General features: G+C 39.2%; 1 protein-coding gene across 8 annotated transcripts in view; it reads left to right on the top strand.

The window, feature by feature from the left end:
* ZNF527 (zinc finger protein 527) overlaps positions 1 to 15,597 on the top strand; it is a 48,518-nt gene that overhangs the window by 25,813 nt on the left and 7,108 nt on the right. For 2 of the 8 annotated variants that reach the window (XM_070557548.1, XM_070557547.1), the window contains exons 2-4: positions 2,788 to 2,862; positions 6,838 to 6,954; positions 7,593 to 7,688. In XM_070557548.1, coding sequence (XP_070413649.1) covers positions 6,885 to 6,954; positions 7,593 to 7,688 — 166 coding nt within the window. In that variant the 5' untranslated portion in view covers positions 2,788 to 2,862; positions 6,838 to 6,884. Of the gene's footprint in view, positions 1 to 2; positions 131 to 2,787; positions 2,863 to 6,837; positions 6,965 to 7,592; positions 7,689 to 11,385; positions 11,422 to 15,597 lie in introns of those variants that run through there. The other 6 variants (XM_070557544.1, XM_008522515.2, XM_070557543.1 and 3 more) reach the window with 5 other exon arrangements.

Here is a 15,597-nt window from a genome sequence, read left to right as displayed (position 1 = left end):
TGGGCCTGGCTGCGCGCGCGAGCAGGGGGTCAGGGCCGGGCTTGGGGTGGAGCTGCGTGGACGAGGATGGGGACCAGACGGGCCCCTGGGGAGGCTGTGTCACCATGGATCACTGTGTGAGAGGCTGCAGGTGTGACAGAATGTGATGTTGTGTGTCACCGTGTGTGTGATTGTAGGCGACCGTGACCGTCTGTCTCCGGTATGAAACTGAGTTTGTGTGTGACTGTCTCTGCAGGTATAACTGTGTTATTGTGTATGGGTTTGTGAGAGACTGCGGGTGTGACATTGTGTGTGCGTGTGTCGCTGTGTGAATGTGTGTGTGATTATGTTTGACCGCTCGTCTCAGTGGATATAACTGTTTGTGTGTGACAGCAGATGTGATTGTGTGCCCATGAACACCTGTCTTTGCAGGTATAATTCTGTAGGAGTAATTGTGACAAGATGTGTGACCTTGTGTCGTATGTCACTGTGGGTGAGATTGTGTGTGACTGTCTCTCTGTTGGAGTGATTGTGTATCATCACCTCTATCTTTGTGTTAATGCGACTGTGTATGTGTGTGACATTGTGGGTGTGATTGTGCAACCATGTATATGTGTGTGATTGGGTGAGAATTTGTACGTGTATGTGAGACCTAGTGTGTGATTGTGAGGCACAGAAAGGTGAAAACTGCTTGCCCAAGTTCACACAGTTATTAAGAAGCAGAACCGGGTCTTGAACCTGGGCAGTTAGGCTCCTGAGTCCTTGCTTTTAATTAGTAAACTCTCTTGATCTTTCCCAGATTGTACGAATGAAAAATGGGAGCCCTGGGTTCTGAGAGTGTTGGAGAGCATTGTCCCTGGTCTTGGACTAGGAACCCTGGGGACGTGGGAACTTAACCTGGGTCTCCCTTCAGTCCCCTCGTGAGTCACAGGATGCAGACTGAAGACACTGTAGTGAGACCAGCCTCAAATTGGCCACCTCTGGGGAGGGAAGCCCAACCTGGAAGCCTGTCTTCCTCTCCTTAGGCCGTGGAGTTTGAGATTTTAGCTTTGTCCTTGTCAAAACTCTTCTATGTTTGACGATGAGAGAGGCTGATCGTGGCTCTTTTTCTGATGTACCAAGTGAGCTAAATTTTTGGTTCTTTCTCAGTCTGCAAAGGAAAGTGTTCTCATTTCATCTCCGAATGTGTGTGTAGAATCTAAGGTGGCCCAAGGCTGGCACTTCTCTATACCAGGAGTTGACTCATGCAGTCTTGACAGTGAGGAAAGAAAGGTTCTGAGCGATGGATTAACTTGCCCAAGGTTCTTAGCCGAGGAGTGAAGGAGTAGCGAGGCACCCTGCGCCTGGGGGCTATGTAAGGCCCAAGTGTTTAATATCACCTGCTTTCAGGGACTGCTGGCTCACCTCAAACTTGGAAAATATTACCCAAGGGATACACAGCTTTTTGCAAACAGAAATTTAAGAAACATTTCTTTTACGCTAATGCTACTTAGGGCCCCCAGATGCTAAAAAGACTTCACTGATCTCTCAGGTTGCAGAGGCTTTTAAAGCTGCATTGCACTAAGGAAGTAACTTTCTCAGAGACTGAATTGGCTAGTGCAGAGTAGTCCAGAATTAAGGGGTCTGGTATTCTAAATTCTAGATCAAACACAACTATCCTTGTTTTCAGAATGAAGAAATGTTGGCTCTGAGAGGACAAGGAACATATTTCAGGCTGTGCGGTTTGTTATTGATTTGGTTAAAATTTGGCAGTGTTTGCCTCTGGCTGCATTTCTGTGGAGTAATAAAGGTAGCATCTACCATCTCTAAGGATGCTTCTCTAAGAATTATATGGCATTGATTCCTCAGGTTATGTTGAATATTTCCCAGTCAGACATTGTGGTCTCTTGAAAAAGGACCAGTTTTTGGGTCACACTGCAGTTTGACTCTTAGTACTTGAGTTAGTTGTTTTAGCGTTTTGAACCTCAATTTCATTTGTCAGTGAAATGAGGGTAATAATACCGACCTTTGCAGTTCTGTGAAGATTAAATAAGGTAATGACGTATACAACATATGTAACATCACTATTTATATTACAGGAGGCACAGTAAGATTTATTTATCAAAAACTTTTTGAGCACCTACAATGGTTCTGGCATTATTCTAGCACTAGAGATACACCAGTGAACTGAACAAATCCTAGCTGTGTTAGATCTTACGCTATTACTCAGAAGACGACAGTAAACAGAAAAAAAAGTAACATATCCAATGGTGTTAAATGCTAAGAAGAAAAATACATTAGCATAAGGAAAAAGGGACTGGAAGGGAGATTCTCTTTAGATAGAATTTCCAAGAAAATCCCTCTGATGTGGTGACAACTGGGCACAGAAAGGAAGGAGGAGAGAGTGTGAGCCATGTCCAGGCAGAAGGAAAAGCAAAGGCAACAGCCTTGAAGAAGGAGTGCACACAGTCTTTGAGGAATTGTAAGGAAATCTGTGCTTGGAGGAGTGAGCAAGGGGGAGAAGGGTAGGAAATGAGGTCTAAGGGACAGCCAGGGGCCAGATCATAAATCGCCTTGTTGGCAGTAGGATGGACTTTAGATTGTGTTGAGTTCAGGCTACGTGTCCTTAATATCAGTCAGGACTTGAGAGGTTAACTTCAGCTTTAGCCGAAAAAGCTGAGAAAAATCAGGTCTTGGAAAGGGCTGGGGCTGGCCCAAGTATGGAGGCGGTGGGGACCATAAAGGGGCAATAGTTCTATCTTCGTGAGTCTCAGATCAGCAACATAGGGCTGGTCTGCCATTTTTTCTTTCTTAACTCACCCTTTTTAGGACTTTGTTCTCCGAAAGAGAAAATTGAAGAAGGAAGAAGGAATGGCTGTTGGACTTTGTAAAGCCACATCCCAGGTAAGTTGATGTTTTCACTTTGTTTCCAGAAATTCCACCTCATTTTCAGGACTTTGGGACTTCAGAGAAAGTCACAGATACCCCAGTGAGCATTCCACTATTTATTCATATAATGCTTCTACAAAACATTTAGTATCTTTTTTACTCAGTGTTGTGCTCAAACGTGTGATGGAACAGAACTCTCTCCTCTTTCGATGGATCATGGTTTATTGTACTGGAGATGCGTACAAGTGAAATAGAGGACAGAGTGTAATTATGAGTGCCCTATTAAATAGGGAGGTAGAGGATGGCCTTTCTGAGGAAGTGATGTTTGAGCAAAGAAAAACCTAGTGAAAGTAGGGAGTAAGTTTTGTGGAGATCTGGGGAAGAGCTTTCAAAGTAGAAGGAATAACAAGTAGGAAGTTGCTATAGTGGGAGCATGTTTGATGTGTTCAGGGAATAGCAGTGAGCCGGTATCCTTGGAGGGAAGTGAGCACTGTGAGGTCAGAGGAGTAGCTGGGAACCATGTTATGCAGGCCCTTGAAAGTCATGACCGGGACTTTCAGTTGTGTTCTAAGGGTGATGAAGAGCCATTGGAGTGTCTGTGATGTAATTTAATCTGTGTTTTAAAAGGAAAATAGATAGCAGAGAAGTAAGGATGGGAGCAGGTAGTCAGGAGACTACTACAGTAATCCGGGTGGGAGGTGACAGCTGCCTGGCCCATGGTGGCGGCACTGGAGCTGGTGAGATTCTGAGTATATATTGGAGATAGAAAATACGGGATTTGGTCGGGGTTGGTTTTGGAGTGTGAGGGGAAGAAAGAACCATGGATGTCTACAAAGGTTTTTGATCTGGGCAGCTGTGTAAATGGTCATGCCATTTACTGAAATGAAAAGACGGGGTGGAGTGAGATGGGGATCAAGAATTGAGTTCTAGATATATTGTTTGAGAGACCTGGTGGCTATCCAAGTGGAATATTGATTATGTATCTGGAGTTTAGGACTGGAGATGTGGATTTGAGAGTCGTTAGTGTGTTTAAAGCCATGGGACAGATGAGATTATCTTGAGGGTAGGATTGTGGTGAATGTAGATGGGAAAGAGGTCCAAGGACTGAGTTAGAGGCTGACAAGAAGAGGAACCAGCAAAAGAGACTGAGAAGGACTGATGTAGAAGGAAAACCAGAAGAGTGTGAGTCCTGGAAGTCAAGAGTACAAAGTGTTTCAAGGAGGAAATGGTCAACTGATTTAAATTCTGAGAGGGACTGAAGAAGATGAAGACTGAGAACTGACCATCGGATTTGGTAACGTGGACGCTATTGATACCCTTGACGAGAACTACTTTATAGAGTGGTTGGGATGCAAGCATCATTGCGTTGGGTTCAAGAGAGAATAGAAGGTGAAAAAAAGTGAGAATAGAGACAATGAGGCTAGACCTGCACTGTCCAGTAACGTACCCAATAGCCACATATGACTACTCCGAACTGAGATGTGCTGTAAGTATAAAATACATACCAGATTTTGAAGATACAGTACAAAAAAGAATGTAAAGCATCTCATTAATAATTTTATATTGGTTACAGGTTGAAATAACACTTTAGATAAATTAACTTAACTTATGTGTATTTACTTTTATTATTATTATTTTTTTGGTGAGGAAGATTAGCCCTGAGCTCACATCTGCTGCCAATCCTCCTCTTTTTACTGAGGAGGATTGGCCCTGAGCTAACATCTGTGCCCATCTTCCTCTATTTTATATGTGGGACACCTGCCACAGCATGGCTTGATAAGTGTTGCATAGATCCGTGCCTGGAATCTGAACCTGCAAACCCAGGGCTGCCAAAGAGGAGCATGTGGACTTAACCACTGTGCCACCAGACTGGCCCCTATATTTGCTTTTTTAACGTAGCTACTGAAAAGTTTTAAATTACGTATGTGGCTCACATTGTATTTCTATTGGACATCACTGATCTAAACAACTCTTTGGAGGAGTTTGGTTATTACGAGGAGTAGAGAAAGGAGACAAGAGCTAGAGTGAGATCATGGAAGGGAATTTTCTGTTTATAAGATGGAAGATATTATATCAGTTTGTATACTGATAGGACTAATCCAGTAAAGTGAATAGTAATATAAGGGAGATGTCTGCTATCTCCCTTATAATTACAAGGGAGAGAGGTAACAGTGTCTTTATGTGGACAAGTAGAGATTGGTCTTAGATAGGAGCCTAGAGTTTTTTCTGTAGAAACAGAGAAGGCAGAATATGTGAGTTCAGATACAAGTCAGTAAGTGCATGTGATGGGCTAGAGGAAAGGAAGTTCAAAGTGAGAACCGGGGAGGAGTTGGTGGTAGTTTGAGAGAGAGAGAAAAGGTGTGAAATAGTCATGGGAGAGTGGGAGAGTGAATTTATTAGGGAAGTGTAGTAGAGTTGCCTAGTGGTGCTTTTGTGGGATCTCTGGTCATGTCCTGGAAGTATTTTGGGTCAACATGTTTATCAGTTGGGGCTCTGGCAAGAAACTCAAAAGAGGACTATTTACAAGTAAATAGAGAAACTACAAAGGGTAGTGCTATACTGTGGGGCTCATAACAGCAGAGCTCCCTTACTAACTTGAGGACTGAACCCAGAGACAGAGAGATCTGAGTGGAGAGGGCCCCTGACAGGCACTGTGACCTCTGACTGAAGGACAGGGACGATACAGTGTGGTGCTGCAAGGGGGGAGCCCAGGGAATAAATGTGCCTCGCTCGCCTCCCTCCCATCTCTTGCATGTGGCTTAACCCAACTGAAAATGGAGTGGGGAAAGGGAGTCGATGGATGTAGTCAGTACAGGTCAGCCCCCCAGGATGCAGAGAAGTGTAGAGGGGCACACGGCCGTTATACAACACTATGTAGTTGTGTGATTTTTTTTTTCTCTAGCCACATTCATCCTTATTTTTACTCTGTAGAATAACCATATTTGACATTTCATTATTTTTAATAAAAAGTGAGACCATTCTCTGCAAAATGGAAGTCTATTTTTTTTTTTTTTTAATTTTTGCTTTTTCTCCCAAAGCCCCCTGGTACATAGTTGTGTATTTTTAGTTGTGGTTCCTTCTAGTTGTGGCATGTGGGATGCCACCTCATCATGTCCTGATGAGCGGTGCTGTGTCCGCGCCCAGGATCCGAACCAGCGAAACCCTGGGCCGCCAAAGCAGAGCCCATAAACTTAACAACTTGGCCACAGGGCCGGCCCCAAGAACTGTCACTTTTAAGCGTTGAGTGCTCTTCCTTCATATGGATGTTTTATAGGAAACTTCACCATTTATTCACTGAGTGACTAATATTTACTGAGTGTTTACAATGTGACAGGTTTTGTAATAGACACTGGATATACCTCAGCTTATAAAACGTATCTTCCCCTCACACAGCTTATAGTTCAGTGGTGTAGCCTAAACTCTTACTTTTAGACATGTCAGTTTTTCCAGATTTTTCATATACCCTTCCAATGAAAATTCTGTTTAAACCCCTTCATATATATGCTTCATTATTTCTTCCAGATACTTTCCTGGAAGTTTCTCCTTACACATAGAGTCTAGATTTCACACCATGCCTTTTTGTTAAAGGTCAATTCAAGGCCTTCCTTCACTACTCTGACCCATCTGATATCCTAGTTTGGGGGACATGAAGGACTTCTCCCTATGAAAATGTCTTGATACTTAGTATATGTAACATAAAACTTAGCCTTTGCTCATATACTTTCATGTTATAAACTCATGTTTCATGCTATAAGCTAATTTTTTTCCTGAGCATGTCTTTTCTCTTTCACAAAAATGTGAACACTTCAAAGGGTGAGTCTGTTTCTAATATTTCTCTTTTTCCCAAAATATTTGATAAACCTAGGCACATACTTGTTCCCCAGTAATTATTTTTCTTGGACCACTTAGAGCTTTGAACTCTGGCAGAATTCATCTTTCCTGCTAGGACCATATGGGACCACTTGGCAAACAAGAAATTTTTTATTTCAGGGTTTGGTGACCTTCAGGGATGTGGCTCTAGGTTTTTCCCAAGAGGAATGGGAATGGCTGGACTCATCTCAGAAAGATTTATACAGAGACGTCATGTTGGAGAACTACAGGAACTTGGTATGGCTTGGTAAGGATGTCTCTCCCCCATAATTCAAAATCTTCCCTCTGGGTGTTTTGCCTCCTCCACTGGGAATATCTAGGGCATCTTAAGTGCTCAGCTGAATTTCTACTTCCTGTTCCCAGGAAATGATTGAAGTAGTTTCATAGAGTTAGAAATGAGTAGTTCGCTTTGTTGTAGAATAATGGTTTGGAATAGCAGCATCAGTATGGTCTGGGAATTTGTTAAATTGCAGTTTATGGGGTCCCACTTTAGACCTACAGAATCAGAAACTCTGGGAATAGGCCCAGTAGTCTGGATTTTAATGAGCCCTCCAGTGATGCTGATGCCCATTAAAGTTTGAGAACCACTGTGGTTTCCGATTCAGTAGGTCTGGGTGGGGGCCTGAGAATGTGCGTTTCAAGTAAGTTTCTAGGTGATGGTGCTTCTGCTCTAGCACTTTGAGAACCGCTATGGAAGAAGCTTCAATTTCCTCATCTTCCATGCAAGTATTATTCCATTCTGTGGCCCTTCCTCTGATGTCCTTTCTTGCCTAATGACCAAGAGATTGAGTCTGAGTCCTGGAACGGCTATAGCAGGTTGACTTGTCCATCTATCTGTCTCTCTCTTGCTCTCATTTTTCTTCTCCTGTAAACAGGACTCTCCATCTCTAAGCCCAACATGATCTCCTTGTTGGAGCAAGGGAAGGAACCTTGGATGGTAGAGAGAGAGATGTCAGATGGTCAATATGCAGGTGAGTGATGGGGAACTTGGGCTGTTGTAAGGGGCCAGCCCAAGTGATCGTGAGAAGGGCTGCATGTGAGGAGGCTGCCCAGGGCTTAAGGGGCGGGGCAGGGGTGGGCGTGGGGGTGTTTCCTCCCTATTTCTGTCAGATTGGAGACTCTGTAATACTTCTGTCTATACCTTGAATCTCAGTCTTTCCCAGCTCTTCTTTCCCCTTTATGGTCAGAATTGTATACATTTCTAGAGTTCTTTTTAGAGTTTTTATTTTTATCAAACTTATGATTGCACATAGTTTAAAGAGTCAAGTAGTTTTACAAGGCTTATTCCCTTAAAAAAGGCAGTTTCTTGCCCTGCTCTCCAGTTTTCCTCTCCCTAGAGGGATCCACTTTCTTTACTTTTATAGCTTCTTTTGGTGTTTCCTTCCTGTCTCTAACAAATATGTTTATGTTGCTATTTCTTGATTGTTTTTTCAGTTTAGTTCTCATCCAATATCTTCTTACTAAGAAAGTAAGAATTTAGTACTTTCTTATCCTGAATCCAACACATATGCGCGCACACACACACAATTTCCCATTCCTCATCTCACCAATAGCATAATTTTGATTGAATCACTAATCAGCATTTGCATTATTGTGGCTATTAAATGCTAGTCATAGCTGTGCTGTGCATTTGCGAAGATTACTTGCTTATACGACTTTTTATTTTTCCTAGAGTTAACAATTATCCGGGGGTTTTATTTATTTGTTTTCTTCCTTAGTTTTCTATATATGTATTCCTAACTCAATTCCCAACTCCCCATCAATTGTATAAATCTCTTAAGACACTCAGACGCATTAGGTAATCCATTGATTTTCTCTTCTTGGAAAAATCTCTCCCAGAGTCTTCAGATAAGCTTCACTCTAGATAAATGGCTTGTTACATCTGCTTGTACTCAATTTGGGTTTATCCGATGTTTTCTCATGACTAAATTGAGGTAATGCATTTTTGAAAAGAGCGCCACAGAAATAATGTTGTGTCACTCTCGGTGCATTTATACCAAAGTATTCATAATATTGCTATGTCTTATTATCGATGATGTTAACTTTGGTCACTTGGTGAAAGTGGTGTCTGTTTGGTTTCTCCATTGTAAATTTACTATTTTTCTATTTGTAATTAATAAATATCTTGGGGGATATACTTTGAGACTATTTAATTTCTTCTGAAACTTTTGCCCACTAATTCTAGCATTGGCCCCTTGGATCTTGTCTGCAACAATTATTACTGTATTGTTGACCTAATGTTGATTTTCCATTTCTTTCTTTTCTTTACATGTGTTAATTAGGATTGTTAATTAGGAGCTGTTCCTTCTCTCCCATTTATTTATATATTCAATTATTTTTTTTATATTTATGGAATCATGGATTTTTATTTTGTCTATGATTACCTCACAGTGAATCCAATGAGTCATTATTTTGTTGTTCAAACTGTTCCAGCTTTGACCATTGGGATCTCCTTCAAGTTGGTTCTTTTGACCTTTTAACATACCCCCGTCTGTTATCTGAGCACTTCCTTCCCGGTTCTAGGTGTTCCAGGTTTACCTTGTTTTCTTTCCCCCAGCCTTCAATCAACCACTTCTCCAAGGAGCCCTCGTTCCTCTTCTTGGGAAATGATGTTAGAAACCAAGGTCTGGGTATTAGGTGTGCTCGTTGCTACTGGGATGCCATTGCTTCTAGGCCCTCACGTAGATTGAGCTGGAAAATATATGTGTGTACACTAACACACACACACCTCTGTATTTCTGCCTCTATCTTGTTGTGTATTAAAATGATCAGTTTATCTTCATGCCTTGATTCTAGTCCTGCTCCACAGGGTTTATCCTAACCCCCCTCCTTTATTTACTTGTAATTTCTTTTTCCCACACTGAGAAACAGTCTATTTACTTATTTGCTCAATTTTAGTATACACATAAAGTAGTTTCAGAATTTCCAACCTATTCTTCTGTGAGAAACAAATTTACTAACTAGATTACATTATTTGTATATGGTTCTTTTTTTTGTCTTTAGAGTTACAATATTCAGTCAAAATACTATTTTCCAAAGTTACTTAGGTTAGTTCTTTTAGGTTTATTTGCTACTGTTTGTATTCTGTTTTGGGTTTCTACCACATCCTGGTTGGTTTTACTTGTTTATTTTTTTGGCATCTGAAACATTACATGCTTCTAAGACTCAAAACTATGCTTGCTCCCTCCTCATCCCTGCTGTCCTGTTTCTATTCCCTACTTCTTCCTAGCCCTTTCTTTCTTACCCACACTTTGTAGATTACTAATCTCTTTATTTTCAAGTTTGCCCTTTATGTTTCTTTTGCACAAATGAGCAGGTATATGTGTAGTTTCTTTTATCTCCTTGTATGCTACATGAAGAGTAGCATACTACAGATACTGTTTACATTTTGCTTTTTTCACTTAACTATATTTTCAGGAAATCATGCCACATTAATTCACAGAGATCTTCATTTTTTTAACAGCTGCGAAATACTTCATTGTGCAGATATCATGATAATTTATTCAACTACTTTCTAACATGTGGACATTTAGGATGTTTGCAGTATTTTACAGTTACAACAATGCTGCAATAAATAACCTAGTCATATGTATTTTCGTATTGTTGGGCCTGTATTTTCAGGGTAGGTTCTGAGATAGGGGATTGCTAAGTGCATATGTAATTTTGTTGGGAATTGCCAAATTCCCCTCCAGAAAGAGTTACTTTCTGTATTAATTTCTTATTGCTGCTGTAACAAATTCCCTCAAACGTAGTAGCTTAAAACAATACAAGTTGATTATCTTATAGCTCTGGAGGTCAGTAGTTAAAATGGGTCTTCCAGGGCTAAAATCAAGATGTCAGCGGCCTGCCTGCCTTCCGGAAGCCCTGGGGGGGCATCTGTTTCTTGCCTTTTTCTGCTTTCTTTAGGGCCCTTACCCATCCTTTCATTTTCAACGTTTAGAATCCTTTTGTTTTAAATGTGGGGTTTACGTGCAGTATAGCATTGAGCTTTGCTTTGGGAACCAGTCTGAATATCATTTCAATTTAATAGGTGAAAGTCCAAATTACATTTGTGACATGTTTGGGCTTAATTCTGTATATTGTTTTATATTGTATTTTCTGGTTTTTATAGTTTTTTAAAAAGACTTTCACTTACCTGTTTTCCTAGCCTTTTTTGTCATGTAATACTATAATTTTTAGAATAAATAGGAAGGTTTTTCTTTTGTTCTAGTGTTTACTTTGATGGTTATAGTGCTCTGTTTATTTAGACAGTATTTATTCCTTCGGTTACTCGATTGATTAGCTTTCAAAACCAGCCTTTGATTTTTACCTGTTACAGTTGAGTTAATAAGCAGCCTTATTTTACTCCCTGCCCTTCTCTTCCCAAATTTTGTTAGTTGTGTGCTTTTTACATTGTCAAGGCATATTATATTTACATGCTGTTCTGTCACATTATCCCAGCCTTTCACTTAGTCTTAGTTCTGTGGTTAACTATATTTGGTGTTTTCCACTAGTCTTTTTGCTGACATTTCTCTAGACCTTTCTTGATTGGCTGAAGTTTGTCCTCTAGCAGTTTCCTCAAAAAGGACTCATGCAAACAGTGTCCCCCTGAGTTCTACCTTGTTCATAATCAGCCATTCTTTCCTTAAATGTCTTATAGTATAGAATTGGTGTTGAATGTTGTTATGAAGAAGTCTGATGCCAGCTGATGTGTTTCCTTTATGTGTAAGTAATTTTGGATTTTGTTCTGATCTCCCAATGGTTCTTTAATTTTGAAGTCATTTTATTAGGGCATATCTCAGTCTTAACCATTTTGGGTTACTTTTTCCTGGTACATTTGTTCTCTTTCAGGATGGAGAGTCAAGTTTTTATTTAGGAAATGTTTTTTTATTTTCTATTGATAAAGTTAAAAATACAGAGAAGTATAGACAATAGTATAACAAATTCCACCAAGAATTGACCATTGTTAATATTTTTATTTAGTTTTACTTTCGATAAAAGAGATAAACTATTTTAAGTGCAAGTTCTCTTCATTCCCCATTCTCAGTTTGCTTTCCCTCTTTTACCTCTTGCTCTCAGAAGCAACCACAGTCATGAATTCAGTATACATCCTTCCAGTCCTTTTTTTTGTTGTTTTAAATTGGCAACTGAGCTAACAACTGTTGCCAATCTTTTTTTCCTGCATTTTCTCCCCAAATGCCCCCAGTACCTGGTTGTATATTTTAGTTGTGGGTCCTTCTAGTTGTGGCATGTGGGACGCCGCCTCAGCGTGGCCCTACAAGCAGTGCCATGTCCGCGCCCAGGATGCAAACCAGTGAAACCCTGGGCTGCCAAAGTAGAGCCTGCAAACTTAACCACTCAGCCATGAGGCCGGCCTCTCAGTCCATTTTTAAAACATTTTTTGTAAACATTTACGCTTCTGTAAAAAAACGTCTTTTTATTTTTATAGGTGGTACTCTTTACATTTTGTTCTGTAGCTTGCTTTTGTTACTCAACATCAGTTTTGAGATTTATCCTTGGTAAATCTATATGTAATATAGTTCCATTCTGTTTTAACTGCTGTATGGTATTGTTTGTTTTGAATTTACTATAGTTTTATTTAATTATTTCCCTACTGATGACCATTGAGATTGTTTCTCTTTTTTGCTGTCTCACATTGTGGCAGGATACGTTTCCATGCATATGCACATAAGAGTTTGCCAAGGATTTGTACCTAGAGTAAAATTGCTGGGGCATAGGAGTGCACATTTTATTTGACTAGATACTCGAATTATTCTTGAAAGTGATTGTATTAGTTCATATTCCTACTAACAATGTTTGAGAATTCCTGTTTCCTTATTCTCTTGATCTTCTCCATCTTAAGTTCTTGATATTGTCCAACTTAAATTTTTGCCAATATGGTGGAAGAGAAGTGCTCTCAAAGTTGGTTTTTTGGGTTTTTTTTAAAGATGTTATTTTTCCTTTTTCTCCCAAAGCTCCCCAGTACGTAGTTGTGTATTTTTAGTTGTGGGTCCTTCTAGTTGTGGCATGTGGGGCGCCGCCTCAGCGTGGCTTGATGAGCGGTGCCATGTCCGCACCCAAGATTTGAACTGGCGAAACCCTGGGCTGCCAAAGCGTACCGCACAAACTTAACCACTCGGCCACAGGGCCGGCCTCTCAAAGTTGTTTTAATTTGCTTAGTAAGATTGAGCATTTTTCCAGAAATTCATTGTCCACTCAGTTCTTCTCTTCTGTGAATTACCTGCTCATATTTTTAACTCATTCTTTGGGATAATGTTGTCTTTTTCTTATTGATTTGTAGAACTGCTTTATAAATTCTGGACATTAATCATTTTTCTATAGTATGTGTTTTTGGTGTCTTTTCCCAGACTGTGCCGTGCCTTTTAACTTCGCCATGTCCTCTCACCCACAAGTCTGTAATGATAGTGTCGCATTCGCCCGTCTTTTCCATTATAGTTGATGCTTTATTGCAGTCATGTTTACTAGATCTTCCTCTAATTGGGGTCCTAAAAATATTCTCCTGTATTATTTTTTAATAGTTTTAAAGTTCTGTTTTTCACTCTTACTCCCATAACCCATGTGGACTTTAATTTTAAAATATGACTGTGAGGTTTTTTTTCACGTGGTGTTTTCCCAATACTGTTTATTGATTAATCCATTTCTTCCTTGTTGATTATAATGCCACCTCCATCATATGCCACGTTCTTATATTTGCATGAACCTTGTTTCTGTCCTTTGTTTTCTGCTCCATTGATCTATTTATTCATTCCTAAACCAGTGCTACACTATTTTCCCTACTATATAGCTTTATTTCCCTTTAGATGTTTGACTGGTTATTGTTGGTATATAAAAAAGGTATTAATTTGCATCTGTCTAGCCATTTAATGTGTTTTCTTACTTACTTGTAGTTTTTCAACAATTCTCTGAGTTTATTAGTCAGGGTAAAGCTAATTGCTTTAACAAAATCTCAGTGAATAAAAGCAGTAAAGATTATATCTTGTACGTGTCACAATCCAGTGTGAGGTTACCTGGGGCCTCTGCTGCATGCTGTCATTCAGGTAGACGGCCTCTTCATCTCTTGGCTTCATCTTCTCTTAGGGCCTTGGAGTCCTCCACTTGATCCTCTGAAGCCAGCCAGTAAGAAAGAGAGAGAGAGGAAATTGAGACAGACGGACACACAAACAGAGAGATAAAGATGGATGGAGGCTCTCTCAGGACATTTTTAATGGACCAGCACAGAAGTAGCATTTGTGGCATCTGTCACTTCTGATTGGCCAGAATTCAGTTACATGGCTGCAAGGGAAGTTGGGAGATGCAGTTTCCTGTGTACTAGGAGGAAAAGGCAAACGGTTTGCTAGATGAAGTGTCCTTTCCAGTAATTACGTCTCCTTGTACGTTGTCTTGTTTTCAATTTTACTTTATCAACCACAGTTTCCATATCTGTGTTGAACAGTTGCTATCAGTTTTTTCCTTGTGACATCGTGGGACTGTTTCAGGTGTTTCACACTGAATGTGCCTGTCGTCTTCCATTCCTAGCTTTATGTATGTATCTGTGTATGTATATATTTTAACCAGGAAAGGCTTTTGCACTTTATATATCTTTGGCATCTTTCAAGGTGATTTTTTTTCTCTTCTTTTATCTTTTTTTCCTTTATAACAACTTACAGAAAAAAATCCTGTAACAATTTATAGTCAAGGATTTCCTACTGCTGAACTATTTTTGTACTTCTGGATTGCATACTTGGTCATGTGCATTATTTGTTTAATGTATTGCTTGGTTCAATTTTTAATATTTAAGAATTTTGCCTGTTATCCATAGGAAGATTCGTCCACTGTAAGAACAGTGAAATAGATTAGTGGAACAATAGAGAAAGTGTGGAATTTAGTGTTAGATAAAGGTAGCTTTTCAGATCAGTGGCATAAAGAGATTTTCTTAAAAGTTATGGATAATATTCATGTAATATTGGACTTTGGAAAATCTTTATTAAAATGACATCAAGGCCAGACTCTGTAAGGGAAAAATTGAGAGATTTGACTTCATAAAAAAAAATTTTTTAATTTTATCAAAAATGCTATAAATGAAGATGACATGACAGTAAAAAGTCATGATTTGAGGAGAAAAAATACTTATAAAGCCTTAATGCCTTAAGTTTATAAATGGCTTCTATAAATCACTTAGAAGATGCACAGTACAATTAAAATATGTGCAAAAGATGTAAGTAAAGAATTCACCAAAGAAGAAACCACGATATACAAAAAAGTACATAAACATAAATGTACATAAAAATGCTCAACTTTATAATCAGAATTGCAAATTAAAATAATAGTGAGTACTCTTTACTTGTAGGGGTTTGAGAACAAAGTCAGTGTGGATGAGTTTGAAGATATGCACTTTATGTTGCTGATAGGAATGTAAATTGATAAAAATTGTTTTGGAGGGCAATTTGACAGTGGATATTGATATTTAAAATATGTATTTAGTTTTATTTAACACTTCACTTTTGGAAATGTATCCTGTAGAAATATAAAATTATGTAAAAACACATAATGTAGAAGCTGCTTATTTGACTTGTAAATGATCAGTTTTTTAAAAAGTTGGTTATGATGAATTGTAAAAAGTACAGTAGTCCCCCTTATCTTCAGGGGATACATTCCAAGACCCACGGTGGATGCCAGAAACTGTGGATAGTACCAAATGCTATATATACTGTGTTTTTTCTCAAACATAACATACCTGTGATAAAGTTTAATTTATAAATTAGGCACAGTAAGAGATTAACAATAACTAATAATAAAAGAGAACAGTTATAACAATATAATGTGATAAAAGTTACCGTAGATCTTAGAAACCTCAGCATATGATTTTTTTTTCTTATTGAGAACTTTTACCTTTTCACTTAA

This window comes from Equus przewalskii, chromosome 9 (assembly GCF_037783145.1).
Source record: "Equus przewalskii isolate Varuska chromosome 9, EquPr2, whole genome shotgun sequence".
NCBI classification, from domain to species: domain Eukaryota; kingdom Metazoa; phylum Chordata; class Mammalia; order Perissodactyla; family Equidae; genus Equus; species Equus przewalskii.
This window is presented reverse-complemented; position numbering and strand designations above follow the sequence as displayed.